The 17933-nt window shown below is 64.6% G+C and overlaps 1 protein-coding gene across 1 annotated transcript; it reads left to right on the top strand.

Moving 5' to 3' along the window:
- Positions 1 to 298: 298 nt before the first annotated feature.
- On the top strand, positions 299 to 17163 carry NCLIV_044260 (afh1, related; the record flags this gene model as incomplete). Its single annotated transcript, XM_003881348.1, has 7 exons — positions 299 to 4903; positions 5281 to 6931; positions 7254 to 11140; positions 11767 to 11988; positions 12452 to 12754; positions 13349 to 13657; positions 14272 to 17163. 7 exons carry the CDS (start codon positions 299 to 301, stop codon positions 17161 to 17163), a joined length of 13869 nt encoding a protein of 4622 aa, XP_003881397.1.
- Between the last annotated feature and the right edge of the window lie 770 nt (positions 17164 to 17933).

Here is a 17933-nt window from a genome sequence, read left to right as displayed (position 1 = left end):
TCCGGGTGGTTTCGTTTGTGTGTTTCCGGAGCGGCGTTGCTTATCCTCTTTCGTCGCATCCCCGCGACAAGTCGGTCGTTTCGTCTTGCCTCCCGACTCGCCAGACCAGCCTGCTGGTCCTTTCACCCATCTCCTGATCCGACCATGGTGTCTTCTTCGGTTCCATTCTTTCCACACCACACGTCCTCACCCGCAGCCCTCATGTCTTTGCCTTCCTTGCTGACCCAGTCTCTTCCTCACCTCTACAGCTCCTTAGGTCTCAGGCGATAAACGCGCGAGTCAAGAGTCGCTAGGGCCCATGGAGGAATTCCGACGGAAGACGCGCTCGCCACGACGCGCGGAGCTCTTCGGTCAGCGGCCGATCCTCGCTTCGCGAAACGCCTCTCCGTTGCCTTCTGTGTCTGTCGCGTGCGCTATGCACACCGCAATGCCACCGTTGACTGGATGTCTCTCCGTCCCCGCCGCGTCGGCTTCGGCGGGTCTCGCCTCGTCGGAATCTCCCTGTAAACAGTCTGGTTCTGGTTTCCCGTCGCCTCCTTCGACACTGAAGGACGGCTTACTGACGCCATATCTCAGGGCAAGGCCTCTGTCGGCGCCTGTCCTTCCCAGCTCCCCGCCCTTTTCCCCAGCGGAGACGTCAGCCGCCGAGGGGGACGACTGCGCCTGTCTCTTGCACGCTCTCGCAGATGTTGAGGCGCGGAGGTGCGTTCCCTCTTTTTTTGACGCCCCGTCGGTGTTTGCTTTGCCGCCCTCGAGGCACAGCCGGCCCGACGTCTCGCCGGGAAGAGAAGGTTCGATACGCAGCGCCGACGGCGACGCAGAACAGCGGGTATGCGGTTCGTCGGGCTCCGCCCTGTTTCCGGCGCCTCGAGGAAGAGACTCCGACGCCTCGCGTCCACCTCGCGCCACACCAGTGGCCGCGGCCTCGCTTTGCCGGCGAGGAGAGACTGCGGAGGCGAGAGACGCCTCCCAGACGGCCGCGCTTACGGTTGAGCAGCTGGGCGAACACAGTGACGGCGCTGGCGTCTCCTGGGGGCTGGCAGCGCACCCCGCGTGCCCGCCGTCGGCTGTCCCTCTCTCGCATCCACGCCGACCGCTGTTCTCTGAATTTCCCTCCCCTTCAGAAACCAGAATTGAGGATACGGGCGCGAGGAATCCCATTTTGGAAGATGGACAGCCGCGCGCCTGTCCCGATCGAGATGCGCCTTCGCCACACCGGAGCGGAATCCAGACCGCTGTCGCTTCTCTGGCAGCACGCGCCACGGGTGCGTCGCCTTCACGTGAAGGCAGGGCGCCTGCGTCAACGCCTGTCCCGAGTACCGCACCCGTCGACCTTGAACATGCAAATGCCGCGCCTCAGTTTGTCCCTCATCTTGTCTCCGCGCCTTTTTTGCCGGCAAATGACGAAGCTGGTTCGTGCCAGGAAGATCCCAGGCGACCACCTCGCGACGCGGATCCACCTTCCTTCGCCCCGTCGCCTGTGCCTGGAGCGGATGTCGCCTCCGTCCGTCGGCGCAGTTCCGCGGCTGAGCCGGGAGGAGAAAACTCGGCAGTACCCACTGCAGTCTCCGGGTCCGGGGCGACGCCAGCCGTCGAGAGCCGGAGCCGTCCTTTGCGGTTCAACCCCCGCACGGGAAAGTTCGAGGCGCCTCTTGCAAGGGATGTAGAAGCAAGACATGGGAACGCCTCGCCGTCGCTCAGCCACGAGGAGTTGCGTTCCAGAGAGTCGGCTTCGTCTCAAGACCCCACGCCAGTGGAGCGGCGCGCCGTTGGCGGAGGGTCGTTGAGGCGGGCGGAGACAGTCTCCGGGCCTCTGGGGGGGAAGGCGATGTCCACGTTCCCCCCCAGACAGTCCACGCTGTACGCCTTGCACACGCCGCAGCCCCCGTCGCCCCCGGCGGTGTCTCCGCCTGGAGGGCGACAGGCGCGGGCCGCCTCGCTGGAGTCAGGGCGGCCTCACCCGCAGTGGCAGCTCCCCGGGGCCCGCGCGAGCCCGTCTGGGCCACAGCTTCGGCTCGGAAAAGCTGGACGCGAGGAGGTGGATTTGCACGCCTCGGCGACGCCGCTTTGCGTATCGCCTCAGCCGGTTTTGACGCAGACTTGTGCGGCGCGTCTGGGAGGTGCGGTAGGCTCAGGTGAAGAGGCGACTGGCGGGTCTCCGACTCCGGGCACGGACTGCTGTCCGGCCTCAGGCGGGGCGCGTCGGGGGGCGAGAGAAGGCGGAGACAGAGGGAGGCTTGGATCGGGGAGGTGGGACTCCGATTCAGCGCACGGGGATCCTGTCTCCATTCCGACTGCTGCCAAGAGGGGACCGGGGGTTTTGTACGACTCGGTGGAAGAGACTCTGGCAGAAGTGGAGGGAATGCTGAAGAGAACCGAGGCGAGCCGGCGAAGCCTGACACGAGCCTGGCCGCCACGGGGGAGCAGCGACCGCGCGAGCGAGGCGACAAACTCCGTCGCTCAGGAAGCGCGTCTCCCAGCTCTGGAGACGCGCGCGCCCTCGGGCGCTCTCTCGTCGGCCCGTCGCGCCGGCGCAGCGGCGGTGCCGCGTCTTCCCCTCGGCTCCGCGGATGCCTCGGCCGCGGACGTTTTCCCGTCGACTCAGAGCTCCAAGGCGCTCGCCGCCAGGACTTTGGGACTGGGTTCTCCGACGTGCGGACTGCAAGCGGTGTCTCCGCCGCCGCCGGCTTGCGGGCCCGTGCCGCCCAGTCCCCTCGTCCAGACGTGCCTCGTGGCGGAGAGACTGGTGGCGATGCGGACGCCATGGCGGCTTCCGACGACTTCGATTTTGAAGCGCAACAACATTATGGACATTGTCCTGTACCTCGCGACGCTCCAGAACCTGTTTCGGGGCCCCGGGCCGAGACACGAGGAGCTGATGGACCGTGTGGAAAGGCGAAAGCGGATGGGCCGCCTGATGGCGAAGCTTCGGGAGGAGTACGCGGCGCAGGACGTGTCTGCGTCGGTGGCAGGCCCCGACCGACAACGCGCGTTGCCGGAACCGGTAGCCGCGGCCCAGCCGTCGGGGAAAGGCGGAGACGCCGCCAGCCGAGAGCAGAACGAGACGGCCGAGGGAGAACGCGACGATGGACAGGCGACGAAGGCAGCGGGTGAGTTCGACTTCCTCACGGCCGTGCTGGATCAGGAAGATGTCGAGATGGCCCGAACGGAACTGGTGCGCCGCCAGCAGCGGCAGTTCGAGCCGGTCGACCTCCCGCTGCTGACCGACTCGCCGTACGTGCTGCCCTCACAGCAGCAACAACTCGTCCGGCGGATTCTCCAGATGACGCCGTCGCCGACGAGCGGCTGTTCGGGCCTCGTCGAGTTCAACATTCTCTACGCGTACATCCGCCGCAAGAGAGGCTGCTCACTCGTGGACTTTTACGCGCGCATGAGCAAAGACGGGTCCGGCATGGACAACGCGCTCTTGCACGACTCCGAAGACGACCAGCCGCTCGGCGCCTCCATGCAGTTCTTGCTGTCTCAGCTCGACGACACGCCCCAGCGGAGGACGCACGGGCGCGCCGAAGGCTTCGGGACGCTCTGGGGCGAAGACACTGCGCGGGCCCGACCGCCTGTCGGCGCCGACCGGCGCGCCTTGGGCTCCTCTTCGTCCTCGAGTCTCTCGGACGAGCCCGGTGGCTCTCGCACGGGCGCTACGATGAGTCCGACGGAGGTCGAGGCGGCGCTGCAGCTTGTGACGCGGGCCGTGCAGGTCGCGGATCTGACCGCTGGAGACAAGGTGATGCCTGGAGAGGCGCAGGGGCCCCAGGGAGCCTGCGGGGACGTCTCCTGGGACCAGTCGGTGAAGACAGTCTCGGAGGCGACCGCCGGGCTCATGAACCTGCTGGAGGAGGAAACGCAAGGCTTCCATGCGGCGTGGACGGGCGGCGAGAAGACCGCGAGTCGCCGGGAAGACGGAAACGCGTTGGGCCTGGCAGATGTCCTCTCTGTCTTGTATCCTTCCCCCCCCGTGTTCATCATCTGGGATGTCGTCCCACCCGCTGCAGCCTTCTCGCCGCACGCCGGAGGCGCCCTCGGCGCGCAGCCTCCACACCGAGGGGCGTCGCTGCCGAGCGTCTCCTCGGACACTCCATCTGCTGGCTCGTACAGTTCCCGCGTAGGCGGGGCCAGCTCGGGGTCTGTCTCCGGCGTCTCCTGGGCTGCCTCGAGCGCAGGCGGAACCGCAGCGCGCGCGCCGCGCCTCGCTGAAGCTTCAAGTGGCGCTGCAGTTCCCGGGGACGTGCCCGGAGCCCCGCACCTCCGAAGCGAATGCGGCTCCAGCCACGCACTCGGCCCAGGAGACACGCCGTCCCTCTCGGGCCCCGCGGTCGCGCCGACGGGCTTCGAGGACTTTTACAGACTGTTTCGAGACCAGGTGTTGCGGTACCAGACCAGCGAAGTCGGAGCGCCGACCCTCCAGCTGCTCGTGCACTTCTGCTCGTCGATCGCCTTCTGGCTGCAGCTCGACCGCCACCAGCACTTTGGGGTCATCAACCTCCACCCGCGGTGCGGCTTTCAAGGCCTCCTGCTGCTCGCGTGCTCCGCGCTGGTTCGCTCCAAATGGACCGCCGCTGAAGTCCTTGAGACGCTTCGGCGCTCGTCGATCGCAGCCCAGGATGGGGGCGTGCTGGAGCGCCGGCTCCGCGCGGGCGCCGGGCCGGGGTACGCGACCCATCGAGACGGAGACGGGGCGAGCGGCGCGGGACGAGGGCGACAGGCGTCGGGCGTCTCAGCTGGAGGCTGGGCCACGTCCCGGCGCCTGGCCGGAGACAGGGCGCGCTCTGGCCGAGCCAAGAAGACGTGGGGCGTCATCTGCTGGCAAGACGCTGAGGACTGGCCACCGAGCTGCAGGCGGTATCTACACTACTTTGCGCGTCTGGTCAAGCGAGGCGGCGTGGAAGTAAGTCGAAACAGCCAAAGACGCACCTGTGCAAAGGCGGACTGGGTCGGCGCACCGGGCCAGGCAACCCGTTTCGCCCTGCGGGAGAGGGGAAGCGAGAGCGGGCGGCATCCGCAGAAACAGACCAGACGCGCGCTCGCCCACGCATGCATTATTGTTTCTGTCGGCTGTCGCACCTCGCAGGGGAACAGTGTGCGGAAACAGTGCTCGACTCTCGGCCTTTTCACGGATTGCTTCAGCGAAGGACTGGCGGATTCTCAGTCTCCTCCCGACTCTCCACGTCTCCAGTGTCTGATTTCCCCTTTGATTCCGTTCTTCTGGGGCTTCATCAATCTGTTGGCTGTCTGTGCTTGACCGTCTGCGTGTCCGGCTCACAGTTCACTGTCCCGCGCTCCCCGGGGCGAGACGCGTCGGCTGACGCGGACGAGGCCGGGGGTAACTCAGCGTCGCCGCCGAGCCCGCTGTTTCTGTCGGAGCTCCAGGGTGGCGGCGAGACGTCTCCGTGTCCGTCCAGCACTCCGTCGCCCTCCAACTTTGGGCGGGACCGTCCGGCAAACAAGAAACTCGGCATTCCGTCCACTCCGTATCGCTTGAAAAACATCATCATGGAGAACTTCACGCCGCCCGCGGAGCTCGTTTGCGTGGAAGTCTACGAAGTGACCCTATGCTTCGGCTGCCGGTGCCGTTCGACTTCCCCGCATGCGCCCTCGGCGGGCCCGACTCGGTCAGCGGCGCCCCCCGGGGCAGAGACGCGCCTGCCACGCGAAGGGAGCGGAGCTGAGGCGTCGGCGAAGCCGCGAGCGGCGCTCGAGCAGGCTCGGCTCGACACAGAGAGTTCGCCTGCGGAGGGATGCAGCTCTCCGCGGCCGCCTTCTCTCAGTTCCGGTGGATCGACGACCGCGTCGGCCAGCCTTGGCGTCCAGAAAGAAGGCACGGGGGTGTCTGTAGGTACGCTGCTTTCTCCGCGACTGAAGCTGCCGAGAAACGTTTTCAAGAAACGCGGCGCGTCGCCGGGTGCGAAGGCAGAAGACGAGAAAGAGCAGGCGAGGAACGAAGGAGGCAACGCCCAAAGTGGTTCCTCCTGCTTGGCTTCCTCCACGGGAACCGTGACGATGCACTCGAGTTTGTACGCCCATCCGTATATCAAGGCGCTCCGGCAGCAAGAACTTCTCTCTTCGCGGAAGACTGGAGCCGGCACAGACCTTCCCGACCGTGTCCCGCTGCTGTTGGAGCCCGCGGGCCCGCTGGGCCACCTGGTGTCCTGCTGCGTGGCGACGTCCGCGCCGCCAGTGCCTGTGTCCAGCGGCGAGTTCGGCCGGAGCTTGGAGAGGCCCGATGCAACGGCGAGACGAAAGGGTGGACCCACGGGCGAGAACCAGGCGGGAAGCCCAGGCGATTCAGACCTGGGCCTTGCTGACGCCGCTTCCTCCCTCCAGTCTCCGGCGGAGGAGGCGCCGCCGAGAGAGCGCCTGACGGCCCTCAGCGGCGCGCCGGAGACTCCGGCAGCTGGTGCAGAGGACGAGCTCGGGCGAGGCGCCCTCTGCTGTCCGATGTGCTGCGTGGACCGAGGCCGGTACCACGAAGGCCCGGGGGCGGCCTTTCCGGAGACGCGCCCAGCGAAACGCCCAAGTGCGGGAGGCGCCCTGGCGGCTGGACACTCGCCGCTCCTGTCGAGGGATGTGGTCAGGGAGCAGTTCGTTCTTCGCGCTTGTGTGAACAACTACCAGCTGATGGCGGCGGACACCATGGAGGGCGGGGAGACGTCCCTCGTGTTCGACTTCTCCCACAATCGGGACGGCGACGATCAGTACCTCGTTCTCTCCGGAGACGTGCTCTTTGCCTTTCGCCAGCTGGCCGCGATTCCGCAGCACTCGACATCTCCGGACGACGCCGAGGGCCCGCCGGCGAAAGAGGACACGGGCGCAGGCGAGCGAGAGAAGTCCCGCGTCGGCAGCCTCAAAGAAAGGGCGAAGAAAATGGAGTGGGGCACGGGGCAACAAGTGTTCGCCACGTTCTCCTTTCACACAGGTGAGAAGATCCAAGAGGGTAGAAGCGCTCCGTTTGTCTCGTCTCGCCTTTGGGTTTCACGTCAGGCACCAGAGCGCGTCTGGGCTGATTAGGACAACGCGGCAAATGACTCACGGACTGCCCATAGAGTCACGCGTCGTCGCTGGGTGATACGTGCTCCCTGCTCGGACGGCGATGCCTTGCAGAGGCGTCTCACGTTTGACAGGGACGTTTTTCGTTTCCCGCTTCTTCTGTGGGGGACTCGGGAGATCCGCTGTCGACGCGGGGACACCTGGGTACCTACTTGGGTTTCCCGTCTCCCGTTTGTCTTCTTTGTTTGCAGGATTCATGGTTCAGGGCGCGACCGACGTGCAGCAGCTGACCAAGGAAGACCTCGACACCTACGACTCGTCTCACCGGGATCTGATTCCCGACGGTCTCCGAGTGTCTCTGATTTTCGAGCCTGTGCGGCCCTCTCTCTTTGAGACGGGGCCATCGGTTCGCCGGCCGGCCCGCGCCGTGTCGCCGTCTCCTCCGGACTTCGCGTCGGCCACGCCGCCTGCCAGCGCCCCAGGCTCGCCCACCGCGAAAAGCGGCGTTGTCGCTTTGGACGAGCGGGCGACGACGAGCCCGGAGGCGAAGACGACCGCGGTCGGAGGCGAGAGCGTCTTCGCGCCGTCCACGTGCGGGGAGAGCCAGGCGGCGTTTCCCAGATCTTCCCCTCCGTCCGTCCAAGCCAGCGCCGTGTCGGATGCGCCGAGCGACGACGGGAAGAAGTGCACCGAGGAGCACGGCTCGGGGGATCGAACAGAGAAGGGCGAGCAGGAGCGAACCAAGCGAGTGGGCCCCGAGAGTGAGCGAGGCGGGTACGGAGCGGGGACGGGGCTTGGGGCCTTGGCGTCGTGGCTGGGCTTTCCAGGCGGCGCGTCGTCGCGTCCGTCCGCGGGCGACCTTGGCGGCCCGGAGGGAGACAGGCGGCGGAAGGACGGCGACACAGGCGCGTCCGAGAAAGGCGGAGGCAGAGACAAGAGACGCGACCAGAGGACGAAGTCCGCTGGAAGCAGCGCGGGACGAACTCTGAGAGAGGCGTGCGGCGCCGTTTCGCCTTCGAGTAAGATGACGCACGAACAACGCAGACTGCTGAAGATGATGCATGAGCAACAGGAAAGGCACAAGCTCCGGGATGCAGAGAGACAGAAAGCCACACAGATCTGCAGAGGAGACGCGGACTGGAACCAGTGGAAGAACTACATTCTCTGGCGCGCTCAGCAGTGGGTAGGACAGCCCAAACCGGACCGCCGGGAATTCTGGAGACGCCACGTCGGCCCTGTCGAGGAAGTCCAGCTCTGGCGGCTCTCAAAGTTGACGGGGTGCGGCAGAGACAACTGCTTAGTGGCGCTCAAGGTGTGCTGCAACGACGTGGCAGATGCGCTGATGTTCCTTTCCCTGTACTTTGCCTCGACGCCATGCCCTCTCCTCGTCCACCTCTTTCCTCCTCTCTCCGTGCCACTGCCTCCGTCGGACCCAAGCTTCCGCCTGCGGCAAGGCGGCCTCCCGCCGTCGACGGCGACGGACCTCAGCGGGTCCAGACCCGTCGCAAACGCGTCCGCTCTTGACCCCCTAGGAGCCGGCCGTCCAGCGCTCCCAGGGAACACCGTCAGCAAGGACTCAGGGGAGACAGAGAGCGGTCCCATGGCTGTGGTACCGCTCGCAACCCCGCCTGTAGGCTCGAGGGTTCCGACTGCCTCTGCCGCCAAACCTGCGGCTGCAGTTGAGGCACAACCTGCGTCTGCCTCGGGCGACTCGCCCCGAAGGCAACGGGCTGAAGGCCGCGGCAGTGTCTCGGACCCGGTGGCCAGTGGCGGCGCTTCGGCGGGTGAGCTTGCCTCGCTGGCCACGTCCAATGCTTCCTGCTCTGAGGCGGGTTCCTGTTCACAGGCCAAGGTGGCCGGAGATCGCGAGACTGGAGAGGGCTCTTGGGACTCGTCTGGAGAGACAGCGACCGGAGTCGCGGCATCCGCGCGGGGCTTCCCAGGTCCGTTCGGCGACGGCGTCGAGTGCTCATCTGGGGAGTATCGGACGCTGCTGCCCTCCTCTCGCGTGCCCGCCGGCAACGCGTCTGGGCTCGGCAACGCGTTCGGGTTCGGCAACGCGGGCGCCTCTTCGGCTTATCTGCGGACCCGAGCCGCCGTTGGCCTCGCCGACCACAGCTTAGGTTTCGGCATCGAGGACGCCTTTGGATCGGGCACCAGTGCGCCGAGCACTCCGACTGCGGGCGGGAGTGAAAGCGGTCTGGAGCCCGAAGGAACCGTAGAACCGTTCGGTGGTTGGCGGCGCCAGCGCCGCATGGCCCCGGTGCCCCAGAGACCCGGCCAGCTGAAGCCTCGTCAGACGCCATCTTGTGCGTCGACTGCGCAACAGGCGCCGAGGATCCCCACGCCAGGGGCAAGCCTGCCAAGCCGCGCCCTCGTGGGCGGAATGCCGCTGCCGATTCGACGGTCTCACACCGTGGGAGGCGCCCCGGAACTGTCCCATCTTTTCCCAGGTGCGGCGCCTGCTGGACTGGCGACTCCGGCGAGTTTCGAAGAGGCTGCGCGGGGATCGGCTGACGTGGGCCGTGGCGCGGGGCCTTTGCCTGACCCCGTGGGGCATCCCGGCGCCTGTCCCTCAAACCGCACTCTCTCGTCTGTGCCTGGAGAGAGAATGTTTCCGGCGAGTGCGGGGACAGCAGGCCCAGGGATGGTCTCATGCGATGCAGGTGCGAGCGGCGAGGACAGGAGGGCTGTGGGGCGCGCAGCTGGTGAGCCTGGAGGCGGCGTCGCCCTCTCCGACAACACCGAAAGAGGACAGAAAGAGGAAGAAAGCCCAGCTGTCCAACTCGTCGGTGCCAGCCATGAAGGGAAAGAAGTGTATACTGTGAAGCTGCCTTCTGGTCGTGTTGTTCGCTTCTCGGTTGACCAGCGCAAAGTCGCTGACGGCCAAGACATCGTGCTGCATGCATCCCACGTCACCTCAGCGCCCGCAGGGGGGGTATCTGGAGCCCCAACTGGAGACGGAGGCGCGACCGCGGGGGTGATGTGCCCTGCTGTGCCAGGTCTGCCTGGACAGACAGACGCGGGCGGATGGGCGTCGCCACAACTCGAGCCAGGCGGCGATAGCAGTGGACAGTCTGACGGAGCGAGCGCCCGGGGGAAGCTCGCCTCTGCCGACGCCGACACTGCGGGGAGTTCGGCTTTCGACCGAGATTTACCTGTCCCCCGGCGTGAAGAGGCAGCGCCGATGTGTCGTGTGGGCGTCCAGCGAGCACAGAGCGGCTCCAGGCAGACGACCGGCAGCGGCGACGCTGTCCCTGCATCGGGCCTCGCGCCCCAGGCTCCTGCTGGGGCACGTGGCCTCGAGCCTGCATGTACGACCGGCGGAGCGGGATTCCCTCCAGGGGGTGGGGAAACAGCGCCGCTCCAGGCTGTCGGCGCCCCAGCTGGTAGCGGGCCAGCTTTTCAGAGTGGCATAGGCGTCCCTGGTCCAGCTCGCGTAGGAACCCAAGACGGAGATGGAACGGCCAAGGGCGTTGGAACACAAGGAACTGGTGCAGGGTATGAGGGGACTGTTGTGTCGCCTACCGTGCCGCCGGAGGGCGGTGGACTTCTTCGCGGATGCGGACTTGGCGTTGGTGTTTTGGCTGGTGCGCCAGGCACACAAGGCCCCGAGGCAGGTAGCGGAGGCGCCGCTTCGGCTTCATCAGCGCAGGCGCCGGCTATTCCATGTGGGGTCGCCTCCACTGTCAGCCGCCCTGGTTCTTCTGTCGACGCAGCCGACGCTCAGTTGCCATGGCCATCGACAGCGAATGCAGACTCGACGCCTCCGGGCTCTTCGCCGCCCAGCGCGTCCGCGCCTGGGGCCTCTGAGAAGGCCCAGCAGACCTCCGATGTGGCAGGCGCTCCGTGCGGGCCGACGACCGCAGGGAGCGCCTCGGCTGGGCCTGCGGTCGCCCCGAAGAAGAAGGCTGCGCCCCCGCTTCCGGGCAAGACCTCCGGTGCGCCCAAGGCGCCGGGCGGGCCGCCGGGGAAAGGGAAAGCCCCGCCGCTCCCGCCGAAGGCTAAGAAACCTCCGATGCTGGGGAAGGCGCCGAAGCCGGGGGCTCCGCCGAAGAAGGCTGAGGGCGTGGACCCGAAAACGCTTCCGCTGAGGAGAAAAATCCACTGGAAAACTCTCGGGCAAGAACAAATCGAGGTAAGGGTGCGCGAGGAACCAGCGAGACGGGCGGCGACAGGGGTGAGGGAAACCGGAAGGAAACACGCAAGTGACGGAAGAGGAGAGAGGGATGAGTCGACTGGAGAGAGTGAAAGTCGCGATTCGGTCAGACTCCAAGGGAGGACGCAGTCAGAGAAGCGGGTTTGACCACGGACATGGCGAAACGACGGGACGCGAAGGGTAGCGCTTCGAGGAGTTAGGAAAAGGCGCAGAGGTAGCGGACAGCGGATGGGTCACACGACAGAGGGACAAAAGAGATATAGGGGTGAACTGGCCTGCGAGGAACGCAATGGCCGAGGAATCTTCTGGTGGTTTTGGATGACAGCCAAAAGGAGTGCCGCCGCAGACATCCATTTGCCACTTGCATCGCTTTCCATTCTCTCTCCGCTGCGCACAGCGCCGCGACTTGCGGCAGGCTTGGTCTCCGAACAGATTGAAATGGTAACGGATCAAACATGCGTCTGCTCTCGTGCGCGTCTGCTCTCGTGCGCGTCTGCTCTCGTGCGCGTCTGCTCTTGTGCGCGTCTGCTCTCGTGTGCGTATGGAGCTGTTACCTCTTTCTGACTGTCGCGTGCTTTCCCCCGCCGCCCGGTGTTTCTCTTCAGGGGACCGTCTTCAAGGAACTCGAAGGTGATCCGGCAATCCCCGACATGTTCGATCCGGAGGCGATTTCGCGGCTCTTTTCCGCAACGCTGTCAGGGAAGGGCGAGGAGGCTGCCGCGAAGGCTGCGCCGAAGAAGCCGGAAGAAAAGAAGCACTCCATCCTCGACAACAAGCGGGCGCAAAACGTCGCCATTGTCCTTGCCAGGCTTCCTCTCACTCTAGACGTAAGCGAAAGGCAGCTGTGTGTTTCCGTGCTTGCAACTATTGTGTGCGTGTCCAGAGGCGAGTGCGAGGTACACTCCAGGATGCCGGTACTCTGACGCGTTCCGTGCAAATGGGAAATTTTGGGTGCGTGTCCGAGTCGATGCGCGTTTCTGTCACAGGTAACACATGGTTTACACGCTCGGCGGCGCGCACAAACGTTTCTGCATACACAAGCACACTCCTTTAAATATATGTATGTATATATATATATATATATATATTCATGTGAATGTGCATCGTTACGCCTGTATGGATCTCTTTCCATGTGTCTGGGCACTTGCATCTCGAAAATGCGTTGGGGTAAGGTCTGTGCCGGACTCTGCGTTGCGCCGGATGATTTGTCACTCCGCGTAGTTGTCCACGTGTCCGTCCCTGCGCGTGACGTCACGTGTGAATTTTTTCGCTCTCGCTCGCTTTCTCCAGGTGCTGGCCAAGAAGCTGCTTTCGTTGGACACCGAGGGCCTGAACCTCGACATTTTGCAGAAGGCCGAGCAGGCGGCGCCCACGCCCGAGGAGCTCGTGAAGTTCCGCGAGTACGAGGAGATGAAGAAGGCGGACCCGGCGAACACTCCCGAACTGCGCGATGTGGAGAAGAAAATGACCGCCTTGCTCCCCCTCACGCGCCTCTCCTCGCGGGTCCGGATTATGCAGACGGCTCTGCAGTGGGAGAAAATTGTCGAAGAAATTGAGAAGCAATTGGAACTCCTCTGCACAGCAGCCGATGAAGTAAGATTCCTCGCAAAAACGGGAGGGAGACCCAAGCGGGTGGCATTAAGAAATCGCTTCACCTCGCTTCTTTCGCTCCTGTCTGGCGATGCGTGTGTCCCGAATCGGGGCTGAACGCGAAACCGTAGACGCCTTCGCTTTGATCGCTGTCACGAGAGTTGTTCGTCTCGCTACTTTCCTGAAGGACGTGAAGTGGCGTTAGTCGTTTTTGTCATCCTTCTGTCTCTCTGCTGCGGAAGTGAAAAGTGAAGCTTCGCGTCTATTTCTATGGAGGTCCTTTTGTATCCTGTTCGCTTTCCACTGGGTGGACTACGAGGCTATGTCTGTGGACCTTATGTGTCGAGTGTTGTGGGCGTTTCTGGATTGTTCGGGCGTCATTCAGCCTGTACCTACGCGTGCGACCGCCGAGACGGAACACATTCGGTGCCGCGTCTCCCCCTTTCTGGGGGGCGGGTCTCGTCCGTGTTTTCTGCCTGCGGACAATGTCTACTGGGCGCTGCGGCAGATCTCTTTGTGGAGGACCGTGAAGCGTCGAGGGACTCGAGATTGGATCCTGCGCAAACGTTCTTCCCTCCCCTCTCTGTCCCTCTTCAGGCCCACAACAGCCGGAAGTTCCGCAGCCTTCTCCAGGCCGTGCTCCAGTGGGGCAACTACGTGAACCACGGCGTGAAGAAGGCGCCCCAGGGACAGGTGTCCTGTGAGTCGGAGGCGAGACAGCCAGATCCGCCGGCGTCCCCGAGAGGCGGCGAGAACCGCCAAGGTCTCCAGCAGCTGCCGCCCGTTCTGCTCGTCAAGGAACTGCCGACAAAAGGGTTCAAACTCGCGTCACTCACCAAGCTGATGGAGTTCAAGACGACGATCGACAAGTCGATCTGCTCCCTCCATTTTATCATTTCGAATCTGGTGAGAACTGACGTTCCTCGTCAGTTGTCTTGGTGGCATCAGCGGCTCGATGCGTGCCGCGCCTACGCCTGTACAGCTGCATTATGCCCGGACACAGGCTCAGAGCCCTCGGCGTCTGGACGAGACAAAACCCGAAAGCAGCTTTACACGCCAGTCGGTTCGCATGAGAGGGAACATGCGCATTGGTTGGGGCCATCCTGCGTGTTAGCAGCAGGCGTCCCTTCTTGGACTGCGAGTTGAAGCCGAAGGGGAAGAAAAGGTGTTGATCTGCGGGGCTCTCCAGTACTGAGGCTGCTTGAGAAAATGAACCTTCTGACTGGTGTCTGTTTACCCACGCTATAGGGATGTCACACGCGGTATCCGCGTTCTGCGCTGGACTTCGAACATACATCTTTGCTTGTGTACTCGCAGAGATATGTGTCCATCGCGCGCATCTGGCGAACCACAGAGACTTCATTATCTCTGCCTGGTCTCTTTCCACCTGGACATGCATCTAGTTTATGCGTTGATTCAAGCGGTGTAGGGGTTCTCTCGCGTTCACTGCGCGCGCCTCTGGGGTCGCGGATCTTTCCATGGTCTTTGTCTCTCTGGGCCGTTTGGCGTGCTCCCCTCAGATCGTCTCGCTCCCCGAGTTGGACATTGCTGACCTGGCCTCGGACATGCCTTCCTTGGACGCGGCTGCGCGCGTGTCAGACGAAGCGATCGACGCGTCGATTTCCTTCTTGCGCAACGAAGCGGCGTTCATTTTGTCTCAAATCCACGCGCTCAAGCAAGCGGGGACTGCGGGCCGGGCCGGGGGCGGGGACGCCCAGGTGGACGAGGCGCTGCACGCCGAGTTGACGCGACTCCAGAAACTCCACGGCGAGATGGTGCTGGCGATGGAGCGCCTGCGGGAGAAGTATTTGAACTGCAAAGAGGTGATAGGCGAGGTCGCGCGGTTCTACGGCGAAGACGGGCCGAAGAAACCGAGCGGGGGGAAGCCCAAGGCGAAGGGTTCGGATGTCTCTATCGACACCGGGGCAGCGCCGACCGGTGGGGTGATGGGCGAGTGGGAAACGGGGCTTCTCGACCAGTCGCCTTTTGAGCTCTTGTCCAGCATCCTGACGACGTGCCGCCAGGGTCTGCGGGACGTGCAAGCGAATCCGCGCAAGTACGCGATTCTCCTCGTGGGCCGCTTTGCCTCGGAAGAAGAGAAGTGGAGACTGCTCAAGTTCCACATCGACAACTCGCTGTCGAACCGCAAGCGGCTGCCGGACCGCCGGGACAGCGACGCGGACCAGGACACTGGGCGCCCGCGAGCCGACGGAGTCGGCTGCTCCGGCGCGTCTTCGCCCCGCACGACGCCGCGTGGAAGCGTCTCCTCGCGCGACGGGAAGAAGCTGCTCGCTGCGCGGCAGGGCCCGGAGACTGGGGCAGCGCCGCGCAGAGCGCCGCAGAAGAGCGACGACGGCTCGTTTAGAGAGAGCCGAAGGCTCGGCAGAGGCGCCAGTGGCGACGAAGAAGCGCTCGGCACTCCGCGATCCGCAGAGCGGAACGCGTCGGCGAGAGGGCGACTCGGGTCGGGCGCGAGCGACGTCCGCCGAAGCGCAGCGATCCGGTCCAGGAGCCAGGTGGGCGGCGGCAAGGCCCCTGGCATGATTGCGCGCTTCAAATCGTCTCCATTTGAGACCGGGATCGCTGGGGACCCGCAGGCGAAGGCCCGACGGGGCTCGGTGTCTCCGCATTCAGGCGAGGAGAGTCCGAGCCGGCGCTGGTCTGCGGCGAGCGGCCGCGAGAGAGGCAGCACGTCAGAGAGTCTGCCTGGGGCCCGCAACTACGCCTTCCGGACTTCCAAGAGCTGCGCCAGCCTCGTGACAAAGGCCGATGGGAAAACGCAGGCCGGGAAAACGCGCACAGGGTGTCCCGCGGGAGAGTGGAAAGCGGCGCCTGGGCGCCAAAAGGGCGTCCAGGCGCTCCTTCAGCGCCAGGCGTCTCAGTTCGCTGCAGGCATTTCAGCCAGCTCTGCGTCGGGGGACGGCTCGCCCGGCGACGGGACCTCCGAGGCGTCGCCTCGGCCGGAAGCTGGGGGGCACTTGGCCCTCGGTGGGGATCGCAGCCCGCCGGCTCGTGGCGTCGCCGCAGGTGCGGCAGAGAGAGAGGATGCTGGGGACGGCGCTTCTGGCGCAGGTGCGGCGGAGTCGTCAAGTCTCCCAAGGGCGCTCAGCCCCCGCCAACTGCCTCTGAGAGGCAAGCGAGGAGCGGAAAGCGACACGGGCCTCGGGGGCGAGGACGTGGCGTGCCGTAGCGAGAGCCGTCGTGCGCAGTTGATGAGCGAGGAGGCAAAAAGGCAGGCAGATGAGGGTGGCGCGGCATCGTCTGCACGCGAGAATCACCTTGCCCGCAGTCCGTCCAGGCTGGAGACTCTCCCCCGCGGCGCGTCGCCTCCGGATCACTCGCCTCGAGCGACAAGAGGCGGTGCCGTACCTGCGGGCTCAGACGGAAGGGCTACGCGTCTCTTCTCGAACAGCGCGGCGGCGAATCCTTCTCTGTCTCCGCTGGACGCTCTTCAGCCCGCGTTCTCGGATATGGCCCTGGCCGCCAGTATCAACAAGGCGCTGTTCGCAGATGACATGGACTTGGAGTCGCCAGGCGGCGGGGGCACCCCTGGGCCGACCCCCACGCACGCCCTCTTCTCCGCGTGCGGCTTGTCGCTCTTTCCCAATGAGCGCGAGGGAGACGCTCTGGCTGGGGCCTCCGCTGCCGCTCCAGCGGTCAGCGCGCCTCACCATTTCCCTTCCGCGAGGTCGCGCCCCGCGACTCCTTTTCCCGGCGACGGGGGACATCTCGCGAGCGCGGAGGCGCCAGCTGCGGCGATGGGTGCAGACCGGCGCGCGCAGTCTAAGGGGAACGGCCTGGCAGTGCGCACGGGGCCTGTCTCCTTTGTGCCGAGCGACGATAGTCCCGTCTTCGCAGAAGCGACGGGGGCCGACCCTTCTCCACAACAAGTCGGCAGGAACGCTTCACTGCTCTCGGAGCGGGATTTCCCTGCAGACGCCCGGAACGTGGCGCACGCCGGGGAGGCTTCGGCGCCCTCAGGAGCAAGAGACGAAGTCATTCAGAGCGCGCAGGCGTCTCTCTCGAACGAGGCTACTCACGTCGGCACAGCAGGAGGCCGGACGGCAGGGCCCGTGGCGCCGGTGTCTTCCGAGCCTGCGTCTGCAGGCGCGAACAAACTGCAGAAGAGTCAATCGGGTCCAGGAGCCGTGAATCTCCTGGAGGTCAAGGTTTTCCCCTCGACGCCTGTCTTCTGCTGGGAGGGCGGGGGAGTCGTGGGGCACGCGGCTGGGTCTCGCGCCCCCGCGTGCCAGCGGCGCCCAATCGTCTGTCGCCCAAGGCGCCCGCCGCCGCCAATTGTCTCTAAGCAGCCGTTGGGCTCCAGTGGAGCTAACGCGAAGGCCCCCACGAGCGCGAAGGCGCCGCACAGTTCCCCTGCGAGACCACTGCCTCCGCCGAATGAGGGCCTGTAGGCGAGTGAGCGGCTATCAAGTGTTCCGCTTCTTCCCCTCGTTGACGCGTTTCTTTTCTGCGTCACCGTCTACCGTGTGGTGGCCGGGGGTCGGATTTGCCCCGGCCGTTCTCCCGTGGTTGTCCGCTAGGCGAGCGATCGGAAAACCACATTCGGCCATCGGGTGCATAGCACGTGATTCAACTCTGTCGAGGAGGGCCGATTTCCCCAATGTCGGGAAGGACCTTTCACGGCCTGTGTCCATGTGCATCTGTCCCTCTCTCTCGCTTCGCCTCCATGCAGATTCAGACAGGAATATCCAGATATATGTCGCCGCTTTTAGGAATGGTATGCTTTTCGGCGCTTCGAAGGCATATAAAGAAATGGAGGCTGTTTTGTGTCTGGATGGGTGTATAAATCGTCAGGATTCTGCACACCGTTCTTTTTCCGCTGCAGCGTGCGGCAGACCTCTCTCCTCATCCCAGAGCCGCGGAACCAGCGTGGCAAGAACGCTGTTCGCATAACGAAAGTGAATGCCGCCTGTATATGTGCGATATAGCTGTGCCTCGTACTTACACATATGAAAAAGTGCATTCCTTCTCCACACATTTCCAAAATATCTATCCACGCACGCATACATGTAGGTATATCAGAGCTCCACAGTGGATTCAAAGCTGAACGTAGAGCGGGCGTGCAGTGTCTGAGGAGCGAACCTCAGGTGCACTTTGCTGGTCTGTCGGCGTCGTTCTGAACGACTCGAGTGGAAAAGGCTTTGGCGAGAAGCGACAGAAC

This window comes from Neospora caninum, chromosome IX (assembly GCF_000208865.1).
Source record: "Neospora caninum Liverpool complete genome, chromosome IX".
NCBI lineage: Eukaryota > Apicomplexa > Conoidasida > Eucoccidiorida > Sarcocystidae > Neospora > Neospora caninum.
The sequence above is the reverse complement of the archived record's forward strand: the minus strand, read 5'-3'. Positions and strand labels throughout refer to the sequence as shown.